At 46.0% G+C, this 23,663-nt stretch overlaps 1 protein-coding gene across 1 annotated transcript in view; it reads left to right on the plus strand.

Annotated features, from left to right (window-relative positions):
• The window catches only part of PTPN13 (protein tyrosine phosphatase non-receptor type 13), a gene marked incomplete at both ends in the record, with an annotated part of 107,545 nt that overhangs the window by 24,888 nt on the left and 58,994 nt on the right, over positions 1-23,663 (plus strand). The window contains one exon of the mRNA XM_084266598.1: positions 14,814-15,377. Coding sequence (XP_084122724.1) covers positions 14,814-15,377 — 564 coding nt within the window. The remainder of the gene's footprint in view (positions 1-14,813; positions 15,378-23,663) is intronic.

Raw genomic sequence — 23,663 nt, forward strand, 5'->3', positions numbered from 1 at the left:
ACAGAAGTAGTTCAGAAAATAAAGGCATTTAGTAAGCTCTTTCTTAAACTAACAAAGTGACAATCAGAACACTGAGATTCTGGTACAACCCCCAGGAAATTGGTGGGAATCAACGAAAAAATTGTATTTTTTTAACCCTGTTCTTCCCAATTTCCAGTGTTGTCATATTGACAGGTTCTTTTTGCCAGTACTAAACTATACCATATTCCTCACTTTTATATATAAATTTTTAATAGCTTTGAGCACGCTGCCATTTGGCTACTGCCTCAAGAGTTGCCATTTCCATACTCTGTCATCTATTCTGCACATTTTGATAATGATCAGAACATCATTCCCCCCCTTGAAGTAATGTTTGTCCCTGAAGTCTTAAGTATATCTTAACAAAACCCCTTTCTTTCGGTTCTATTAAATTTTGGAGATCAATGTAGCAGCTCCAGCCTGTATCTCCATGGCTTTCTGGCTCAGTACGAGGGTGAATAACATCACTTTAACATCTGAAAGCTTCTGAGGATTGTGTCTTTAACTTAAAGATTATAGGCTAGATCTAATTGTTGGTTGTACTGTATCCTCTGACTTGAAATAATGTCATGGCTAGAATATTCCTTCCTCTTACCCTTGCTTCTTTTTAATCACTTAGTATGTATGACTTTGCTTCTCAGATGATTTAGAGGTGTTGCTTTTCATTACTGAAAAGTTCAGTTGAGATCCAGCGCCTCAGTCTCTGAAGGGCTGTGGAGCTGGATCATGTCCTGCTGCTGTGTGCTCACCTCTGGCTCTATCTAGGATTTCCAGAGTGCCAAGCAGAACGTGTTCCCTGCTTCTGAAATCACTGGATCGGGGAAGAGCAGCCAGAGTTAAGGGGTCTCAGACTGAAGAGTTGGCTCAGCTGGTGTTGACCAGTGAACTCAGAGGGTTTTAAGTGACCTCACTCCAGATGGCTGTTTTAAAAGGTTTCTCTTTCTATGGAACATCACATTGTCTGGAGAGATCTAATGAAGCATAATCTTCACCCCAATAATAATTTGAAATGAGTGACTTTGGTAAACCCCAAACTATAAAATCAGCTGAATACTCATCGTCCTTTAACCCCTGTGTCTCTTTGAGTTGACTGAATGTGTGCAGAGAGTGTTAGAGGTAACATGTGACACCCCAGGGAGTCAGTGTTCGTGCATCACCATTCTAGTGCAAACATCATGAGGCTGTATCACTCCGAGCTTGGTCCCAAAGGTCCAACTTACTAGTGAGGTGCTCTCTAATGCTGGATTCTTCCTTCTTTTGTCAAGATGAACAGTCAAGCAGAAAAATGTTCTCTAGTTGCTGTGTGTGTTGTATGGTATTTTGGTGTTATGCTGGTCTGAACGTCCTGAGGATATTCAGCCTTCTCAGGAGCTGCTGTAATTAGCCTGCAGAAGGGGAAGGAAGGCATCTCCACCACATACTGGCTCTCTGAGGGATGGGGAGAAGAAATGTTTTAACTAATAGCTTCCCACAGACTGCTCCCAAAATAGAGAGATGAAACCATGCCTGTTGCTCTGCCACTGCTGAATGTAGATTCAGCCTCCACCAACTATAAAACTACTCAGCCTATCAATGATTTTATCATACCACTAGCAGGTACTGCACCAGCCAGCAGAGAGCTAACCTTAATCCAACACCCAGAGGTGACACATCACACAGAGACATTGATAACTAATGTGTAGGGCAAGTCAGGCTTGTGTAACACAACTCTGAGAACAAAAAAAAACCACCAGCTTTGTGCCTAGTGGCAGTCAAACAAATACAATTAATGCTTACAACAAATTTGGGTTGACATGCTCAGATCTGTCATTACCTCCATGCCCCACACTGGGCACCAAAAAAGACCTGTTGTGGTTTTAACCCCAGCTGGTGTTAGGTACCATGTAGGTTGTCACTCGCCTGTCCCTCCCAGGGGATTGGGAAGAGAATAGAAAAAAAACTTGTGGGTTGAGATGAAGACACCTTCAAAGGAGAACAGAGGAAGAGAATCATAATAGTAATAGCAATAATAGAAGTGATGCACTAATGCAATTGCTCACCACTAGCAAAAGGGGGGAAAAGCCCCAAACTAATCTGATGCCCAGTCTGTTTGTGAGCAGCAAATTGGTCTCCTGGTAGCTTCCCTAGTTGTACATGGAGCATGACCTTTCAGGGTAGGGAACATGCTTTTGGACAGTCTGGATCTTGGATGTTTTCCCCCAGCTGCTTCTGCACCTGGCAGGGTGTGAGAAGCTGAAGAGACTTAGTGTAGACACTAAAACTACCTGGCAACAACTGAAAGCATCAGTGTGTTGTCAACATTGTTCTTATCCTAAACTCAAAGCACAGCACTGTTTGAGTTACAAGAAGGTAACTCTCACCAGAGCTGTAGAGGTAACGTGTGGCACCCCAGGGAGTGAATGTTTGCCCATCACTGTTCTAGTGCAAACATCATTCTGTCTGTATCACCCTGAGCTAGGTCCCAAAGCTCTGAGTTACTGGTGAGATGCTCTTGAATACTGAATTTTTCCTCCTGTTGTCAAGATGAACAGTCAACCTGAAAAATGTTTGCCAGTTATTGTGCGGGTTGTATGGTATTTTGGTGTTAGGCTGCTTTCTTCCCTCCTCATCCTTAGTAGTACAAATGTAGGGAATGTTTGTCGTGTTTTCTGCCATTTGAGTCTTTATTCTCAGAAAAGAATATAAACTGAAGTTAATTGTGCCTTTATTTTTGGTATCCTGCTCTCACTCAGCCTGTTCTGGTTTCTCTGTATCACGCTCATTACCTGTGGAACTCTATCTATCTTTTATCATTTTCCATAGAGAGTTACAAACCCTCTTGGCTTTCCCCAAACCTTTCCCAATTCTACTTCTGTTACCAGCCCCATTTCCTGGTATTCTTAACAGCACCATCTCACATCTCTGTATTTTGATCTTAGATACATTCCTCAGTCTGTACTTCAGGGACACCTCAGGGAACCCAGACCAAAATCACCCCCCACCTAACCAAAGTGGCTCTAGGTGTTTTCAGTTGCACTTGACCTGCGTTCGAGAGCAAGAGCCCAGTGAAAGGGGTATCTGGTAGCAGTGAGAGACAGCTCATGGCAATTAGATGCTCAGTTATTTCTTTCTCTGGAATGCTGGTTTGCTGGTGTAAATTCTGGCAGTAACAGCACAGTTCAGCTGCCCTGGGGGCACAGGTTTTAGATTTCTGGAAAGTGAGCTGTGGAATGTAGTACTAATTATACTGATCATAATCTTGTAGATTGAGGGAGCCACAGGTAGAAGGCTAGACGAAGGTTTAAGGAAAATAGTAATGGTAACAGGAAAAAAACTAGATGAAAAGCCAATTTGGAGAATCACAGAATGTTTGGAGTTGGAAGGGATCTCAAAAGCTCATCCAGTCCAGCCCCCTGCCAGAGCAGGATCACCCCGACTAAATCCCTCAGGGACACATCCAGGTGGGTTTGAATGTCTCCAGAGAAGGAGACTCCCCAACCTCTCTGGGCAGCCTGTCCCAGGGCTCCCTCACCCTCACAGGGAAAAAGTTCCTTCTTATGTTCCCATGGAACCTCCTCTGCTCCAGCTTGCAAAAGCATAGAGCCCTTTTTATTTCTGCTGACACTGTGCTGTTCACTTGCTGTGTATAGATGAAATAGATGCCTCTTAGTCCAGCAAGCACTTGGAGAGGTAGGAAGCCACCAGGCAGGATTATGATTGAGTGAACTGTCTTTCTAGCAAGTTAGAAGGGACATCGGTCATGTTCTATCTAAATGGTTGGGTTTGACTTCCTCTGAGAAAACACTTTGGGTCCTTCTTAGCACTGAGAAAGTGGTGGGGGTTGGGCAGGGCACGTGTAAGGACCTGTCTATTCTAACCAGTCATTTTTCCAGCCTGTGTAAGGAAGTAAATGCAGGTATCTTTCCTGGAGAGGACAGGAGACTCACTGGGGTGAAGTTCTGTTGAGTCATCATGAAAAATCTTAAAGAGAATTTGCAATGAACAGCATAGCTGTCCTGTGGAGAGTAAAGCTGTGTAGAGCTAAGGCATTGGGTAAGAACTTAGAGTATTGGAATGTTACTATGAGTATCAAACTTTAGATAGTTGATAAATTATGTCAAGTTCATGAACATAGAGATGGTCCAGCAAGAAGGATGTGCTCCTAGTTGGAAAGTAGCCAACTAATACCTCCTAACTCCTACCTGTTAATATATTTGCAGTCTTGAAAAATGTTAAGAATTCTGCTTTAAGTCTTTTGAGAGTCATTAAGATGAATTTTCATACTTTGGTTCATCCAAAATTGTAACTCCTGGGGCTTTATTGTTGGTTTAGGACAATTATTTTGAAATATTTTTCCACTTCATGTGTATAAATCAGATATTTTGTTTTCATTAAGTACCAAGGTTGGATATTTTCAGTTATTCATTTCTATCTATAGGTTTTGAAGATAACTATTAAATTGGTAAATACCTTCATGTTAATATTATCCTCCAAAATTCTGGGGGTTTGTCTCTTTCGTGGCTCATGGGGCCATCTTGGTGAATGAGCTTTATGGCAGGGCTGACTGAAGAAGTAATTTATTCTAAATTAATTATTACAAAATGTTTGCTTTTAATCAGGTTATACTTGTAACACAGTATTTAGGAACTGACTTAGCCAGCAGAATTAGAAGTGGTAAAACCTGGTGTGAGTCACCCGAGCCAAGTGATGTTTCAGTTTCATACTCAGGACACTTTAGACCTAAAGAGTCCTTACTTCAAGAATTATTTGTGAAAGTTGCTTGATAAAGTTCTTTTGGTGTGACAACAGAGTAGTTACTGTCAAACTCCTCCAAGCATAAAGCAAGAATTAATTACTCTTCACCACAAACTATGGCACTTACCCTTTAAAAAGATGCACTGTCTAGTTAAAGTCCATTGGAAACCTCTGTAACTTGTACACGCCTGGCAGCCTGGTTCCCAGCCCTCCAGTATTTGGGGGTTCTAGTTGACAGTGAGTTACCCCCGAGCTGGCAGCATGCCCAGGCAGGTGGAGGGCCCTGTACCCTGGGCCAGGCCAGGGAGGGATTGTCCCACTCTGCACTGTGCTGGGGTGGCCTCACCTCCTGTCCTGAGGGCAGGTTTGGGGCATGGAGCTACTGGAGAGTGTCCAGAGGATGGGGAAGGGTCTAGAGGGGAAGGCTCCCAAGGAGAGGCTGAAGGCCCTGGGGTTGCCCAGCCTGGAGAAGAGGAGGCTGCGGGGAGGCCTCACCCTGGTCTGTGGCTTCCTGGCCAGGGGAGCGAAGGGGCAGCGCCGATCTCTCTCCTCTCTTTGGGGCCCAGGGCTGGAACCCGAGGGGACGGTGTGAAGCTGCCAGGGGAGGGTCAGGCTGGGTGTCAGGAAGAGGTTCTGTGCTGAGAGGGGGGTCGGGCGCTGGCACAGGCTCCCCAGGGAAGGGGTCCCAGCCCCGAGCTGGGCTGAGGGCAAGAAGCGTCTGGCTGCTGCACTCAGTGCCCTGCGCTGCCTGGGCTGGGCTGTGTGGAGCCAGGAGTGGGACTGATGGGCCTGAGGGGTCCCAAACCAGGAGATTCTATGAATTTCTGCACCAGAGAAGCGTTGCTTGGTCATGTTCTGGTTCTATTTACGAAGTAGCCATTGAGGTTGATGATCTGTGTACACCAAGGAGTGACATTTGCAGATGTATTTCATCATTTGAAGAGACTGAGCTGACAGGTGTCTGGGCGATGCTTCCCTACCTCTGATCGCCACTAGACCTGGGCATAGTGATAGACCAGCCTTGTCTGTTACAATGCAGCGGTTGCATCCTGCAAAATTCGGACCTTCACAGACTGTTGATGATGGAGGGAACCTTGAAAGATCATCCAGCCCAACCCCCTGCTAGAGCAGGGTCACCCTAAACTAAACCCCACAGGAACATCCAGGCAGATTTGAATGTCTCCAGAGAAGGAGACTCCCCAGCCTCTCTGGGCAGCCTGTCCCAGGGCTCCCTCACCCTCACAGGGAAAAAGTTCCTCCTTATGTTCCCATGGAACCTCCTCTGCTCCAGCTGCACCCGCTGCCCCTTGTCCTGTCGCTGCCATCCCTGAGCAGAGCCTGGCTCCAGCCTCCTGATTCTCACGTGCTGCCTGAGTGAGTAGCGTGAAATGAGTTTAGAAGATCGTTAAGGTTCACCTGAACCACATGTTACAGGAAATAGTTGGAAATACTGAACAGAATTGTAGATCTTGATAAACTCTGTGTTTAGTTACACTGTGTGTGTGTATATATACACACACCCTTGTCAGGTGCAGCAGAAATGGTAAGTGGTGTAAACTGAATAACACATTCTGAGGCAAAGTGAAGCTGCTTTTGATTTTAACAAGAAACTCTAGCACTTCGTTCCCGTTCTCCAGAATCTCATTTGCCAATGTAGCTCCCCAGGAGGAGCTCTTGGAGAAATGAAAATGGATGGCTCTGCTTTTGATCCAGGGAAATGGATCATGGCTTATGTTTTAGTTCCTGATCTGGGTGAAAATGCAGCTTTTAGTCTCTAAAGAAATGGTTTATAGTGATGGCCTCCACGTGTGAACTAGAACACCGTACTTATTTTCTTGCTAAGTATAAGTACACAGACTTAACTCAGGAAAAAAATACAGTGTAAACTTAATTCCATTCACTTGACAATCTCTCATCTGGAAATAAAATCCTTCCTCCCCCCCCCCACCCCCCAGCCCTGTCGTCTCAGTACTAGAGGAAAAGAACTGCTTAGGTGGAGGATAACTTCCAGAGTTCAGCAAAGCTAAATGGAAGCCAGATGAAGGTTTCTTACTTAAAAAACAATAAATTCTCTTGCATTCCAGAAACCGACTGTTTTCTCCCAGTAAGGTTTCTGTTTGTGTCCAGCAGTGTTGGTGGTTGGTATTGGTAGAGATCCTTTAAGTTTAACTGTAGTTCCTACAGCTTTCCTGAGCTTTCCAGCCTGACAATATGGGAAGTACTGTCACTGTGGTGCTAAAGACAAAACATAAAAATCAGACTGAACTGGAGGTATCAAATGGTGTATCTGTGCAGAAAGGCAGCTGTACCACTGAGCTTCTTGTGGGCACTATAGAAATCCAGGATATGAATAGCTGGGCAGCTCTCTTACCTACTTGGTTGAGAAATACACCACATAAAATCAGCCCAGAAATTTGAGTGTCAAAGAGCAACAGGGCTGTTGTCTTACCTGCAGACGTGCTGAGGAAGGGAATAGGTAAAATGTTCACAAAGCTCTGCCTCCCAAAGCTCAGTGCTGCTGTTCTGACCCAGGGACCCAGTTTCATGGAGCTATTTGGGTTTTTTGTTAGAGGAGCCATGTTATCCTGCAAATTGTTCCTCTGGATTTATAGCTTGGCTGTTACTAACTGTGCTTTCAGCAATCCTTGTATCCAGCTCATTTCTTCCTTCACAAAGAGCACATTGTTTTAGGAGTAATTCCATCTGAAACTTGGTTTTTCTCAACAATTTTAAAAAAAAAAAAAGGAAAAGGAAGGAGGAGCTGCCATTCCTTGTGGTCAGCCCACGGACTACATCTGGCTCTGTTGTTTTCTGTTTGGCTCTCAGCCTGCCCCAAAGGGATTGCAAACCCACCTCCTCCAGCAGTTACCCACTCAAATATGAGAAACAAACTGTGTTGTCTCAAGAGAAGGATTTTTCTTTAGTTCTCTTTCCTGCACAAAGATGGTGTGGGAGATGTTTTTCAAACTCCTGTACAATAATTTCCTCTTTTCAAACATTTTTTTTTTGGCAGTGATGGTTTGTTCTTTCATGCACATGCAGGCAATCTTTTTCTGTCTCTCCCCAGCCCCTCTCTCCCTTCTCCCCCCATCCCACTGTGTGTGTATTATATATTTGTATATCCAGAAGCTTTGCTAAAATGAAGCTGAAAAAGTCTGTTTTGTGCAAACAAAAGAAGGGGGTGATCAGAAAGGCTTTTGAAAGAACTTGAGCTGAGTTTATTCAGGAAGAAGTTGCAGTATTGTGTGATGGCACTGAGCGTGCTTGCACCCACCTAAGGTTTGATTAATTCCTTGTGTTGATACACAGAATCGTAGGGGTTGGAAGGGACCCCCAGAGCCCATGGGGTCCAACCCCCTGCCAAAGCAGGGTCCCTAGGACAGGTCACACGGGTCGGTGTCCAGACGGGGCTGGAATCTCTCCAGAGAAGGAGACTCCACACCCCCTGGGCAGCCTGTCCCAGGGCTCCCTCACCGGGAAGAAGTTCTTCCCCACATTGGTGTGGAACTTCCCGGGCTCCAACTTGAGGCCATCGGCCCTTGTCCTGTCCCCACAGACACTGAGAAGAGGCTGCCCTTGTCCTCCTGTGTCCTACATGGGTAACTGCAGACTGAATTTTGGTAGAACCAGGTTACGAATCTCTTGTTCAGAGGAAAGTCAACCAGATTGCAGCCAGTGTGAGTGAAATGTGATTTGTGAATAACACTGGTGTCAGATAAGATGTGGTTGCATTCGTAGCTGAAGACACCAAAGTAAGAAGCAACCAGATCCATGGTTGTTTAGGAAACATGATACTTGCTAGTTGAAGGTGTGCAGAAAACTGGATTTTCAGTTTAGCACCACAAGGGAATTTCGTTGCGAACGCTTGGCCATTAGTTGTTATTTTTATTGTATGTATCCCCTCACTGTATGTTATGCTTTGGAATCATGCAATTACTGTAATTACATTTGAATTATTTACAGTAATTATAAATAATTGCACTAATATAACATCAAGTAGAGGATAAACACCCAAGGGCAATATGTGAAATCAAGAACCTATGTACATTTGAGTGAGAAAGGAGAGTTTGGTTCTGTAGAGGAGTAAGTGGGAAGGGAGAAGGCACACCTTTTGAAGCTGCTTTCATGCTGTAGTATCTTAATTGCTAACGGCTTGTCCTATCAGCATTGCTGATAAGTAGGGAAGCACTTCACTGTCTTGTAACACACTTGGGTATCTGGAGCGTGGGGTAGTTCTGGGTGGTCTCAGATGAGATACTTGAATGCCTTTACTGGAGCCAAGATACTTTGGTTAGGTTTCTGTTACAAATACAATGCATTTTCTTAAAGGAAGGTCATGAAAGCTGTGTCCAGCTCTGAAGCCCTCAACACAAGAAGGATGTGGACCTGTTGGAGTGCATCCAGAGGAGGCCACAAAAATGATCCAAGGGCTGGAGCAGCTCTCCTGTGAAGCCAGGCTGGGAGAGTTGGGCTGGTTCAACCTGGAGAAGAGAAGGCTCCGGGGGGATGTTCTGGCACCTTCCAGTCCCTGAAAGGTGCCTGGAGGAAAGCTGAGGAAGAACTGTTCCCAAGGGCACGGAGCGATAGGAGGAGGGGTGATGGATTTAAACTAGAAGAGGGGAGATTTAGGTTGGATATTAGGAAAAAGTTCTTCCCACTGAGGGTGATGAGACACTGGCCCAGGGTGCCCAGAGAGGTGGGCATCCCCCTGGATGGGGCCTCCACCACCTCAAGGTCAGGCTTGATGGGCCTCTGAGCAACCTGCTGTAGTGAAGGTGTCCCTACTCACTGCAGGGGTGGGACTAGATGGGCTTTGAAGGTCCCTTCCCACCCTTACATGTTCTGTGAAAATGAGCCTTGCCATCCGTTGTAATTTAAAGCTCCATTATACACTCAGGTTGATTTTGCTCACTAGTTGAATCTTTATCCTTCATATAACATTCCCACATGATTCAACGTAAAAGCTGGGGGAAAAGTTGATGAATAAATTATGTATTGACTTAATGAATTTGCACTTGTGTATGCCATTCAACTGAAAATACAGGTATTAAAGAAGGACATACAATGTTTCTTGTCTGCTCTAGTATGGAGCTGTACTGGTAGGTGGAAGGTAGACACATGAGCCTTGTGCTTGTGTGGTCCTTTAAGACCCTTGATCTCAGTAATGCTGAGGTAGCACATTGAGTAAGTCCAGGGAAAAAAACAGTGAAAATACCTTAGCAGTGGATTTTGTGACTTAATGGAGTCTATAGTAGTATTTATAAATATTTAGGAGGGATGAGGACAGCTTTAAGTTATTAAATACAGAAGGGTTGTCCTGGTCTGATTGCTGGTTGACTGATCCATGTTTTTCACTGGTATCTGCAATTGAGTTGCTCTGTACTGAGAAGTCTTGTCCTTGACCTCTGCTTGCTCGTGCCAAGAGCAGTATGTGTTCTTGGCTAATCTAAAATACGGCTCTGAAAGGTCTGTATTGCTGCTTTAGTTTTAGGTGCCTTCTCAGGATGACAAACTTGAGCAGGCTCTGTACTCCTTGCCCTCTAGTCTCTTCTTTAAGGGTGATTTTTTAAGCAAATCATGTTGACGCTGCCAGCCAGTTTGGGGAAGGCTGCTTGAAATGATGTTTTGTAGAGAGGGATGGGTTTTGCAAAGGTGGGAAGAAGTGCCAAGACTGGTGAAAAGCAGAAGTGGGAATGGAGAAAGTAATAAAGGGAAGCTGAAAGATGTCCAAAAGAATTTGAGAGTCTTACGAGTGAATGCTTAAAGGCCAGCTGTAAATTCCTTTTGGTACTATGTTGGCTGCATAAATCAATGAGGGTATGAGTTTGAGTATTGTGTCCAGTTTTGGGCTCCTCAGCACAAACAGGACAGGGATCTCCTGGAGAGAGTCCAGCAGAGGCTACGAAGGGGATGAAGGGCCTGGAGCATCTCCCCTGCCAGGAAAGGCTGAGTGAGCTGGGGCTGTTCAGCCTGGAGAGAAGCAGCCTGAGAGGGGATCTGATCAATGGGGATCAATAGCTGAAGGGTGGGACACAGGTGGACGTGGGCAGCCTCTTCTCAGGGTCTGTGGGGACAGGACAAGGGGCGATGGCCTCAAGTTGGAGCAGGGGAAGTTCCACCCCAATGTGGGGAAGAACTTCTTCCCGGTGAGGGAGCCCTGGGACAGGCTGCCCAGGGGGTGTGGAGTCTCCTTCTCTGGAGAGATTCCAGCCCCGTCTGGACACCGACCTGTGTGACCTGTCCTAGGGACCCTTCTTTGGCAGGGGGTTGGATCCCATGGGCTCTGGGGGGCCCTTCCAACCCCTACAGGTGTGTGGTTCTATGATCTCCACTCAGCATGTGAATGGAATGCCTCCTGCTCTGCTTCCTCATAGGACAGCTCATCTCCTGTCTCATCACGCAGTTAGTTGAATGAGTGGCAAAGCCATAGCGATGAGTACTTCTCCAGTCACTGCTGATGAGATAACTTTCATGGCATTCACTTTTCTTCATGAGGAAGCGATGAGTGGGTAGATGACTTGGGGACTAGAAAGCATCTCTTACATGCTGAGGCAAAGAGCTTGTGTCTTCTGAACCTTCTGAAGTGTGGACTGGAAGCGGCTTCTGTTACATCTAGTCTGACTGTTTCCAGTCCATCGAAACTGGCTCTGGTCAGGAGGATGGTCCTTCCCTTCCAGCTCTCTGTTTTGTTGGCAGCTGGGTTCCTTGGCTGTGGTTCTCACCAGCGTCCTGTGGTGAGGATACTCGTGGTACATAAACTTCATTGTGGCTCCTTTCACTGGATGTGATCCTCAAACAAGGTAAAGCTGCAATGTGCGGTGGGGTAAATGATCTTTTCAACCAGGAATGTTCCTCTGAGTCACGACCAGTGATGTATCAAGTAATCCTGGACTTAATATTATATCCTTGGTAGTATATTGGAGTTGCAGCTGTATTTTGCCTTGGGATTTTTTCTCCTTCTGCTTTCTTTGCCATTGTTTCATTCTGTAAGGTCTTGTGCATGTAAATCTTCCAGTGTTGAAGAGGTGGGTTTGTTTTGGGTGGGGTTTTTTACATTTAAAAAAATAATGTGAAAACAGTGTGTAGAATAGGTTGGTTTGGGGTTTTCCAGCCTAAAATTATCTTGGAACTCCTTCTGATTTGGTTTTTTGACCATCTTAAATACTGCGGTGTTTTGATTTTGATCATTCTCTCAAATAGCAAAGCTGAAATCCTCTGCAGAAAGGTCAGTCCCTGATGTGCATGGACATCAGTGTGAAGGCCATGTTTGCAGAATGGATATCATGGAATCCCAGACTGGTCTGGGTTGGAAGGGACCCCAAAGAGCACAGAGCTCCAACCCCCCTGCCACAGGCAGGGCCACCAACCTCCAGGCCTGGAGCTACACAAGGCTACGCAGGGCCCCATCCAACCTGGCCTCATCTTGCTGCTTTAGGTGGAACTTCACAGTGAACAGCTATTTTGCGGCTCTGGACATTATATATGTAATTCATGGGCCTTATGAGGGATGTATAGTCAGAGAATAAGGTCATAACATAATGTTTACCTTACCACAAAGATAATTACATTTACTTGAGTTTACGATTAAAGCCTTATTGGTAAAATATAACATGATGCATCAGGTGCTTTCAGAAGATGAGTTCATTGCCCTTGGCACAGGTTATTGTTTTATTCTCTTGGCTGGGACGTGTGGGAACTGTGTAATTTCTGACAAGACACTTTTTAGACAACCTGAACACTAACGTTTTACCACTCTGTGTGTGTTGATGAGAAGTAAGGGGCTGCTTGTTTGCATTTGGCTTTAGGTTTGGGGCTTTTTTTAAACACCTGTTGTTAGTTTAACGTTGCAGAAATAGAAACACAAACCTAGTGGCCCCCCTTCAAATAGAAGGTCACTTGAAAGGTGTGTAGCTAAACATTTTTAGGAGCATGCCTAAAGCATCTGTGGAACTCAATGCAAAAGGATAATATAGTCTAGGTAAAGATCAGCAGGAGCCTACTGTGGACATGAGGCACAGTCATTTCAGTTGACTTTGGAAGAGCAGCACTGCAGAGCCCCCTTTGAGAGCAGTAGATAGAGCACAATAAGCTCATAACTCCATTGTTTTGTGAGGATGTCTCCAAGGCTTCTGCTGCTTACAGGATGCAAATGGTACCATAGGGAGGTAGCTCTAAGGAAAGTATCACATGCCTTACTGACTCTGCCTGGGTGAGCAGGCATTGCTTAGGCAGCCTGGCATGGAATGCTTTTAGCTGGGTTTTATCATCAGTGATGTCGTGAGACCTTTTGCTGACAGGCAACAAAGCTGGTGAGGGGTCTACAGCACAGGTCTGATGGGGAGCGGCTGAGGGAACTGGGGTTGTTCAGCCTGGAGAAGAGGAGGCTGAGGGAGACCTTATTGCTTATTGCTACCTGAAAGGAGGATGTAGTGAGGTGGGGGTTGGTCTTTTCTCCCAAGTAACTGGCGATAGGATGAGAGGAAATGGTTTCAAGATGTGTCAGGGGAGATTTAGATTGAATGTTAGGAAAAATTCCTTTGCTGAAAGAGCTGTCAAGCACTGGAACAGGCTGCCCAGGGACGGGGTTGAGTCACCATTCACAGAGGCATTTTGTGGAGATGTAGAATCATAGAATCACAGAATGCTTTGGGTTGGAAGGGACCTTCAAGATCATGAAGTTCCAACCTCCTGCCATGGGCAAGGACACCTTCACTGGACCAGGGTGCCCAAAGCCCCATCCAACCTGGTCTTGAACACCTCCATGGAGGGGGCAGCCACCACCTCCCTGGGCACCCTGTTCCAGTGCCTCAACAAGTACCATGGGACATGGTGGACTCAGAAGTGCTGGGTTAACAGTTGGACTTGGTGACCTTAAAGGTCTTTTCCATCCAAAGTGATTCTGTTTTTCTAGTACGAGGTTGAGATTGCCGTGTTAATTCAGGATGGAATTGCAGGTTGGAACAATGAGACTTCATAATAACTTTTGCAGTGTACTTGACCAGTTGAAGCTATGAGTAGATTACTGCATGTGTGATACCTACAGTAACATTGGATTTCCTCAACTTTGATAATGCAGAAGCATAAAAAAAATGAGTTTGCTAACAGAAAGTAAGTAGCAGTTGGGCAGTACTCTGATACTTCCATGTCACTCTTTATGGTGTTTATAACTCTTTGACCTCAGGAGGGCTTAAGAACTTGAAAGGTAGACTTGTAGGTCTGCTAATTTAAAAAAAATGATGATTGTGCTTCCCAGTGTTTGCAATTAGTTTGGGAAAATCAGGCTAATACTTTGAGAAAACTTAATGCCTGAGACACCACCCAAACTTCACAGTGACCATGATGTGATATATTCTTCAGAATATCATATTCATTGATGCTATTCCACATCTGACATTCTCTTTTGTTCTGGAAGTAATTTCATAGTAGGGGAGATTGTATCAATGAAACATGAAGTGTCCAAGCTTGTAGAATCACTTTGATCTTTGAAGTTTACTTGGTTTTATTTTAATGTATTCTTTATCTGGAGATACTGTCGTCACCAAAACCAGCTGTTAAAGGAAGATCCAGGATTTCTAAGGTTGTTAAACTACACAGTCACTCTTCCTCCTGACACAAGTGCAACACATCTAAAAATCTGTAGAACAAACTTGGAGTTGTCATTAAAAATTGTAGGTGTTGTCTTTGGGTGTGAGAGGAACTCCTGGTTTCAGCCTGATCGTTCCAGAGTACTTTCGGTGATAGTCCAGGCTATTTTTAAAATAAAACAAATGAGAACAGAACTTTCAGAATGGATGTATTTTTTTAAAATGGTAATTCTGAATTATAATAAGCCATAATTTTTTTCCTTGATCACTTAATTAATAGAAGAAATAAAATGCCCATCAGATATGAAGTAGTTGGAGTTCTTTTAAGTAGCCCTATGTAGTGCTCTTGATGTTTCACTTGACAAAATCCAGGTGGACAAAATGCATCCTCAGTGCACCCTTTACAGTAAGGAACCTGTGTTGCACCCTTGTGTATGAAGCACAAAGTTACATGTTTGAAATGTCTCCTTCCTGCAGGAAAAACCTTGGTGGTTGATGCACCTGATGGACAAAAAGCTCACTTCTCTCAACAGACCATGCTCAACAAAGGACTTAGCAAGTCTATGGGGTTTCTGTCCATTAGAGGAACTCAAGGCGAGGAGGAGTTTTTCCAGGGCATTTCTTCAGATTACAACTTGGGACAGGAAGATGTTTTCTGCCCTCATGGATGTAAAATCAGTGAGTTTGATAAAAAAGGTCACCTTCATGCAGATGTCGCTCCCAAACGGAAAATATGGGCTTCCTCCACGGATTTGCTTTGCACAACTGATAAGACAGCTGAGAGGGACCATGCTGGAGGCTCTCAGGGGCACAACCATCACTGTGAAGCATTTACAGTACGGACTTCTACTACTGCCAGAAACAAGGAGGCAAGATACTCTGATGGGAGCATAGCACTGGATGTCTTTGGACCACAGAAATTGGACCAAATGCGCCACGTGCCTGAGACATCAACTTCAGCAGCAATATCAAGTGCCTTTGATAGGATAAGAGAGAGACAGAAGAAGTTGCAGCTCCTGAGGGAAGCGATGAATGTGGAAGGTGAGTGAAGTTTTTGATGTTCTGAGTATTCCAGTCATTGACCAAAGATTTCTCCTTATCATAACTTTGAGTTCACCTTCTTTTTTTTGTTTGGTAAAGTGAAGGCACTAATGAAGGCAAATGCTCTTGTCCACATTGCTTGCCCAGTGAAACCAGTTGATCTCTAAGTCAGCCAGTATCAAGTTCATTAATTAAAATTAGAAAAAGAAAAAGAAGTTGGTAACAGCTCATTGCCAAATAATTTCCTTGAAGGACAATCTGTATGTCCAGCTAAGAGACATGGATTTATAACCCTGAGGAAAGGGAGAATTTAATCTCCAGATCTCTCAGCTTTTGCACTGTATGATTCTGGACCTTAAATATGAAAGTTCTTAAATATGAAATTTTTGCGGCACTCATTAAGATCATTACACCTCAGTGGGAATGAGTTCCATCAGCTAAAAGACCACATGGGGAAAAAAATACAGGCTTTGTATTTTTTCCCTGTAAACTTATAAAATGGTCTCTCTAGAGAACCCTGTAAGGGGAACTGCGTGTTTTGATTGTGTTGAAAACGTGACATGATTTTCAGGGGTCATAAATTTGGGACAGAGAGTTCAGAACTGAGAGTTCAGTTGGATTCTGCTTGTGCTGGGCCAGAAGGCAGAATTTGGTCTTCTGTGGTAAGGAGTGGAAGAGCTGTATGTGCAGAGCAAGCTTGGTCATTTACACAGCTGCATTTCAATAGGATTTCAGATCCGTTCAATTGAAGACTTGTGCCCTCCTGTCAGAAATAATTCTGTGGGAGAGAAAAACCCAAACAACATTTCCCTCCTTCCCCTGCGGTGAGGTGGAAACACTTCCTTATTAAAGAGAGATAATAAAGCCTTTTATAAAGGTTGAATTTGAACGTTTATAACCTAAAGATGCCTGTTCATGGCCATCATGGCCATATCAGGAGATGCTTATGTTGCAATTAGCAAGGGAAGCCGGTTCTTTTTCCTACACATCCAAGCCATGTACTCCAGAAAGGAGTCCGACTGAGATGGCACAGAATCACAGGGGTTGGAAGGGCCCTCCAGAGCCCATGGGGTCCAGCCCCCTGCCAAAGCAGGGTCCCTAGGACAGGTCACACAGGTCGGCGTCCAGACGGGGCTGGAATCTCTCCAGAGAAGGAGACTCCACACCCCCTGGGCAGCCTGTCCCAGGGCTCCCTCACCGGGAAGAAGTTCTTCCCCAGATTGGGGTGGAACTTCCCCTGCTCCAACTTGAGGCCATTGGCTCCTTGTCCTGTCCCCACAGACCCTGAGAAGAGGCTGCCCATGTCCCCCTGTGTCCCACCCTTCAGCTATTGATCCCCATTGATCAGATCCCCTCTCAGGCTGCTTCTCTCCAGGCTGAACAGCCCCAGCTCACTCAGCCTTTCCTGGCAGGGGAGATGCTCCAGGCCCTTCATCCCCTTCGCAGCCTCCGCTGGACTCTCTCCAGGAGGGCCCAGGTTGTCCAGCACTGGACACAATACTCGAGGTGGGGCCTGACCAGGGCAGAGTAGTTGAAAAAGCTCCTGTGATTTCTGTCAAGGTTGTACAGGCCAGACAGCTGGAGTGTTTCATGCTATCACATCAGCATCTTCTGATGAGGGTTACAACATAACGTGAAGCAATGAACACAGGTGGTAGCAGTACTGTGGAGGTACTGTTGTTAGCTCAATGGAAGTTCACCATCTGTAATTATTTACAGAGATGTCTGATGGGCTACAGGCAAGGTTGGTTGGGGTTTTTGTTTAGGAGCCTGAAATTGAGGGGGACCATCTCAAGTTTATGAGTCAACTGGGACCTTTGGAGATAGGTAGCTGACAGAGTTTAAGAGGAGGCCACTCCCTGCATTGGGAAAACTTAATAGCCTTGTTATTCAGGAGTGCAGCTTTGTGCAAGTTTGTGTTGCACAACACCAAAACCAAAAGCTTGGCCAAACCCATTGATGAGCAAGAGTTTACCGTTCCCACTCAGATGGGGAGACAGCAGAAATCATAACGTGCCCATGTTTTGGAAACTGAGGTAGCTCAGATGTGTGAAACTACTCGATTCATATAGGGAGCAGGTGAAAGTGCGTTCAGGGTACACCAGGAACTGAGGCTTGATAGTCACAGAGTTGTGACAGATGTGATGGGGAAGGCTGAGGTGGTAGCTGGTGACTTCCTGCCCACCCATCCTGAATTTAGTCAGCACTTGCTGGACAAAAGCGAAGATGCTTTCTCAACAGATAGTTGAGTTGAAATGTTCTTGTCTTCTGAGCTTTCTACAGAGGAAGGAAGTTGTTTCACTCTATTAGGTGTGTGTGCACTCTGCTCTTTTCTTTTAAGCTGTCTTGTGCATTTTTTTTTTTGATTAGTTAACTGCTTATAGAGGAGTTTTGGGCCAGAGCCTAGCTGGGACTGAATTTTTCATGACAGCCATTTAGAGCCATATTTTAGTAGGATGGATGAGGAATACCTTTGCACGTGGGAGTTAGTTAGTTACTGCTGGCTTTAGAGGGCTTGAGAAGCCCAACAGAAAGCACTCTATTCCACCTTAATGAGCAGATCACAAAAGCATCAATATCTCAAGTCTGCCAGTCTTATAAGATTTCTTTTCCTTTTTTGCTCCATATGCTTTCCTATTCCTTATTTTACATCTTGTTTACAACCCTTGACACCTTTCATAGGAGTCTATCCTTAGCTGCATCTCTCAGAGAAATGAAGAATACAGACTGCAGGATTTTTGTGCCTAGCTGTCATGTGTAATTTCCAAGCCCTTAGTGGGTAGACAGATGTTCCCAGGCATTACCATGGATGAGAACGACGCTGCTGCTGTTCTGACATAAGCCTGGCCTGACATAAACCCAGCCTAGCTGAGAGATAGGAGCAACTGAATGGAAAGCAGTGGGCAAACACGTTATCTATCTTGATAAAGGTAGCAGTGGGAGTTTCTCGAGCACCGCTTGATGTGAGGGTGTCTTCCTGCCCACAGCTGGTAGTCACACAGTGGACAGGCAGGCAACTGCTGGCAATGGAGAGGAAAAGTCCACCAAACGTGATAGGAACTGCTGCTTTTACCTGTGGTGGGACACATCACAACCTCAAAGGAGAGGCACTGAAAGGAAAAACAGAATAAGGTATTACAAAAGCTTGTGCAGTCAGGAGTGTTTTGTTGAGGAGGGCACATCCTCTGAGGAGCAGCTGAGGGAGCTGGGGGTGTTCAGCCTGGAGAAGAGGAGGCTGAGGGGAGACCTTCTCCCCACCTCCACTGCCCTGCCAGGAGGGTGCAGAGAGGTGGGCGATGGTCTCTTCAGCCAGGGGACAGGAGATGGGACGAGGGGGAATGGCCTCAAGCTGTGCCAGGGCAGGGTCAGCTCAGCTGGGAGGGAAAAGTTCTTCCCTGGCAGAGTTGTGGGGCTGTGGCACAGGCCCCACCGCTGTACTTGGCACTGGTGTTTTAACAGATGGGGAGATGAGGTACTGAGAGATCTGGGTCAGCACAGGACAGGGACAGGTGGACTTGATGGGCTTAAAGGTCTTTTCCAACCTTGTGATTCTGTTGAGTTTGTGGGGGAAGAATGGGCAAGGAGTCATGGAAACAGAGGAGGTGGTTGGGTTTCATAAAGAGGACACAGGCTGCCACTTCTTTGGTAGGTTTGGGGATGTTTTCAGTTTGGTGGAGTGAATTGCAGTAAGCCTCTGCTTTTGGCTGTACGCTGTTAGAATTGTGAAGTGGCGTTTGGACTCGCTGCAGGTTGAACATGGCCAGATAAAACTTCCCTCCTGAAACTACAAAGGAACTTAAGCAACATGTGGCTTATTTCTTCTTTAATTTATTTTGGGTTAAGCTGGCAAACGTTTTTGTTATTAATAAAACCTTAAGGAGCTGACTGTCTTGGAAAAAGAAAATGTTGTCATGCACGGACTCTGCTATGCCAAGCTTTCACTCAGAACAGTTTTATGACCCAAGTTATAAACTCATAAAAAGTAGAGCTTATAGTGGAAAGAACGACAGGGCTTTAATTACAGCTGGGCTGTAATAGAGAGGTTTGTAGTGAGCTGCATCCCATCTAAACTGCGCTGTGATTTCCAGTCAGAACATCTCAGATTGAGCTTCACAAGCCTTCCAAAGACAATGTCATTGCAAGCACTTTGCTCAGGAACCTGCAGGTTTAGGTGTTATTCTGCTGTACAGTGTCAGGGTGGAGATTATCTCCTGTATGCTGAACGCTATCGTGTGTGAATAGGTGCTTGGCCAGTTGAGGGAAAGGACAGAGACTAATTGACTTCAGGAACAGCCAACTCTGAACACTGAGAACAGATGCAAAAAGATGGGTTATCTTGCCAAGAGATGAGCAAGTTCTGCATCCCACTGTAGGTCTTATGAGTTTAGGCAGAACCATTTAGGGTCATGAAGCCATTAGGTGTTAACCCAAGCAGTTGATCTGTACCAGATTTCTGGTTTCCTTGTTCTTTTGAAGCTTGGAAATTGTTGCTTGGCACCAACTGATAGTGTCCTGTTTCAGAGAGAAAATAATACTCTCTCTTTTATGCTCTGCAAGCCCACACTGACAGTGTAGAGCATGAACGTGTAACCTGCTCTCCCTTGCTCCCAGGCTTCTCCTCACAGAACTGATCATACCTTCTGAGAGTCATGAACTGCAGACACGAGTTCTTGTGTCTCAGTCCAGTCCTAATGTCCAGTGGCACAACAGCAAGGCACAAGCTGTGAGACTGTGGCCACGTGTGAATCTCTCCCTTTTATTTGCTGAGCAGCTTTCCCCCCTTCTTTTCACAGAATCCCAAAGTTGGAAAAGACCTTTAAGATCGAGTCCAACCATCCCTGTCCTATGCTGACCCATATCCCTAAGTACCTCATCTCCCCATCTGTTAAGCACACCCAGGGGTGGGGACTCAGCCCCTTCCCTGGGCAGCCTGTGCCGCAGCCCCACAACTCTGCCAGGGAAGAACTTTTCCCTCCCATCTGAGCTGACCCTGCCCTGACACAGCTTGAGGCCATTCCCCCTCGTCCCTTCTCCTGTCCCCTGGCTGAAGAGACCATCACCCACCTCTCTGCACCCTCCTGGCAGGGCAGTGGAGGTGGGGAGAAGGTCTCCTCTCAGCCTCCTCTTCTCCAGGCTGAACACCCCCAGCTCCCTCAGCTGCTCCTCAGAGGATTTGCCCTCCAGCCCCTTCCCCAGCCTGGCTGCCCTTCTCTGGACTTGCTCATTTTGAGTGTATCCGTGATTCAAAGCCAGTTGGTGTATTTGTTCATCAAATGTGCATCTTCCTGAATCACATGCTTAGGAGGATGGTATAAACGAGTTGCTCAAGGGAGTGAGGTGTAAAGATTGCCTATGTCCTGGTGCAATGCAGGAGCATAGAAGTTAGTAGTAATGTTGCTGGCTGTGGGTTAAATAGCAGACTGGAAGGAAACATAGGGGAGAATACAAAAAAAAGGGGATCTTGCTGAAGCTTTGGGGTGCTCAACTCAGCAGTGGGGGAATGGGGCCATTTGGGAATATTCTCAAGCTTTTGTTAAATGTTTTTGCAGTTGGGAACCGCATGAGTCCCAGGGACTCATGTTGTATTTATCACTCTCTCATTTTACCTTTGATTTTTCCAACTGAACCCAGATGATGAAGTCCTCTTCTAAATTTTTTGTCCATTTCTTGCTCTACTCTGCACGGGCAGCAAGAATTATAGAATCACAGAACTGCCTTGGTTGGAAGGGACCCTTTAGATCATCAAGTCCAACCATCACCCTAACGTGTCATCCACCACTAACCCATGTCCCTCAGCAGCACATCTACCTGTCTTTTAAATCCCTGCAGGGATGGAGACTTCACCACTTCCCTGGACAGCGTGTTCAAAGAAGGTTTTCCAGTACTTTGGGCTGGGGTGCAAGTAGGCACTTCACCCCAAGATATTCTAGGAGCAAGTTATTATTTGGGTTTAAAGCCTAGGAAGAGTGATGGAGTTTACTTCTGTGACATGTAAACTTCACCAAGATGTTTCCAGTTCTCCATGTGTCTAGAGATGGGTTTTGCTCCCAAAGTCTTTTGTGTCTTTATTTCACAAAACAATGTTTTCATTAGCTAACCTGACAATTCGTCTGCACCTCATTTGTAAAGCTTCCATATTATGACTGCACATGTTTAGGTGGAGATTTATGGTTAGGGATACTCTAACAGTCCAAATTTTAAAAGCTCTTAGTTTGAAACTACATTTTTTAGTAAGGGAACATTTCTGCAGTTAATCAGGCAGCTGTTGGTAATAAACATACCCCAGCCAATGAAGCCCTGGAGATCTGAATTTGGGAACTGCTCTAGAAATGGGTTAAGTGGGAAGATTGCAGTTAGGGCAAAATAGGGACAGCTGCTTTACAGACTTAGCTCTGTCAGTTGAGGGAAGCAGCGATGCTCCTCTGTTCTCTTGAATTCTATTTACTCAGTTCATGTGTAGGCTAAGCAGAGGAAATGTGAGTCATCCGCCATGGTGTATCGAGTCACCCGCCGTGGTGTATCGAGCCACCCGCCGTGGTGTATTGAATTGCGTGTGAAAGCAATGGAAGGCTCGGCTTACACATGTCCTCCAGTCCTGGTGCTGCAGTATGATTTAAAGCCAGGAGTGGTGAAGCTGGTTCTCATCTGGTTGGTGTGTTTGCCAAGGGTAAAGTTCAGGTCGAACTAGGGTAGGGTAGGATAAAGGGAACGTGAACTGGTGTGGGATAAAGGACTGACACTAGATAGAAAATTTCCAGTTGTTCATTTTACTGGGACTAAAGAAGTTGGTTTTCTAAGGAAAAAGAAAGAAATTACCCGTGGGATCGACACAAGTACAGATACTCTGGGATCAGCCGCTATTATTTCCTTCTGAAGTACATAGTTTAGCGTAAGATAGTCAAACAGCAGCTACAATTCCGTAATTGCACAGCAAAGTGGCATCTGCCTGATCCATTCTATCAAGCTTTCAACAGCTTTCTTGGCCACACTTCCAATCTGTGTCCATTTACATACCTTATCCTGGGCAGCATGATCCAGATCCAGAAGATAAGGCTGTCTTTTTGAGACACCAAGCTCTTATCAGGCTCTGAAGTTGTTATTTTTAATCTGGCTGTTTTCCTTTTCAACCTAACCCAAGAGATGTGTGTTTTCTGCAATTCTGCAAGGCTCTGGTTCTTGCTGTTGCTTCAGAGGATCCGGCTAGCCCCAGACCCATTAGATGTCCCTTAGATTCTCTGGAAAGTCACTGGGATGGCTGCGTGTATAACACAGCTTTCTCATTTGCAGTGTGGGTGGTGGAAATCCTGTTAAAAAGCCTGCTCCTCTGGAAGACCAAATGGATTTGTTACCCTTCACCATTTCACAGAATTGCAGGGGTTGGAAGGGACCCCCAGAGCCCATGGGGTCCAGCCCCCTGCCAAAGCAGGGTCCCTAGGACAGGTCACACAGGTCGGCGTCCAGACGGGGCTGGAATCTCTCCAGAGAAGGAGACTCCACACCCCCTGGGCAGCCTGTCCCAGGGCTCCCTCACCGGGAAGAAGTTCTTCCCCAGATTGGGGTGGAACTTCCCCTGCTCCAACTTGAGGCCATCGGCCCTTGTCCTGTCCCCACAGACACTGAGAAGAGGCTGCCCATGTCCCCCTGTGTGCCACCCTTCAGCTATTGATCCCCATTGATCAGATCCCCTCTGAGGCTGCTTCTCTCCAGGCTGAACAGCCCCAGCTCACTCAGCCTTTCCTGGCAGGGGAGATGCTCCAGGCCCTTCATCCCCTTCGCAGCCTCCGCTGGACTCTCTCCAGGAGATCCCTGGCTTTTCTGCCCTGGGGAGCCCAGCACTGGACACAACACTCCAGGTGGGGCCTGACCAGTGCAGAGCAGAGGGGGAGGATCCCCTCCTTTGACTTGCTGACCACAATCATTTTGATGCCCCCCAGGATTCCATTGGCTCTCTCAGCCCCCAGGGCACACTGCTGGCTCATGGGCAACCTGTCACCCACCAGGACCCCCAGATCCTTCTCTGCAGAGCTCCTCTCCGACAGGTCACCCCCAGGCTGTACTGATTCCAGTGGTTATTCCTTCCCAGCGGCAAGACTCTTCACTTGCCTTTATTAAACCTCACCTAGTTTCTCCCTGCCCAGCTCTCCAGCCTGCCCAGCCCTTGCTGAATGGCAGCGCAGTGTTCCTGTGTGTCAGCCACTCCTCCCAGCTTTGTATCATCAGGGTACTTGCTGAGGGTGGACGCTTCTTACGTATGAATCCTTATAGGGATTTAGTCTGGATCTCCTG

This window comes from Gallinula chloropus, assembly GCF_964237585.1.
Source record: "Gallinula chloropus genome assembly, chromosome: 7".
Taxonomy (NCBI): Eukaryota; Metazoa; Chordata; class Aves; order Gruiformes; family Rallidae; genus Gallinula; species Gallinula chloropus.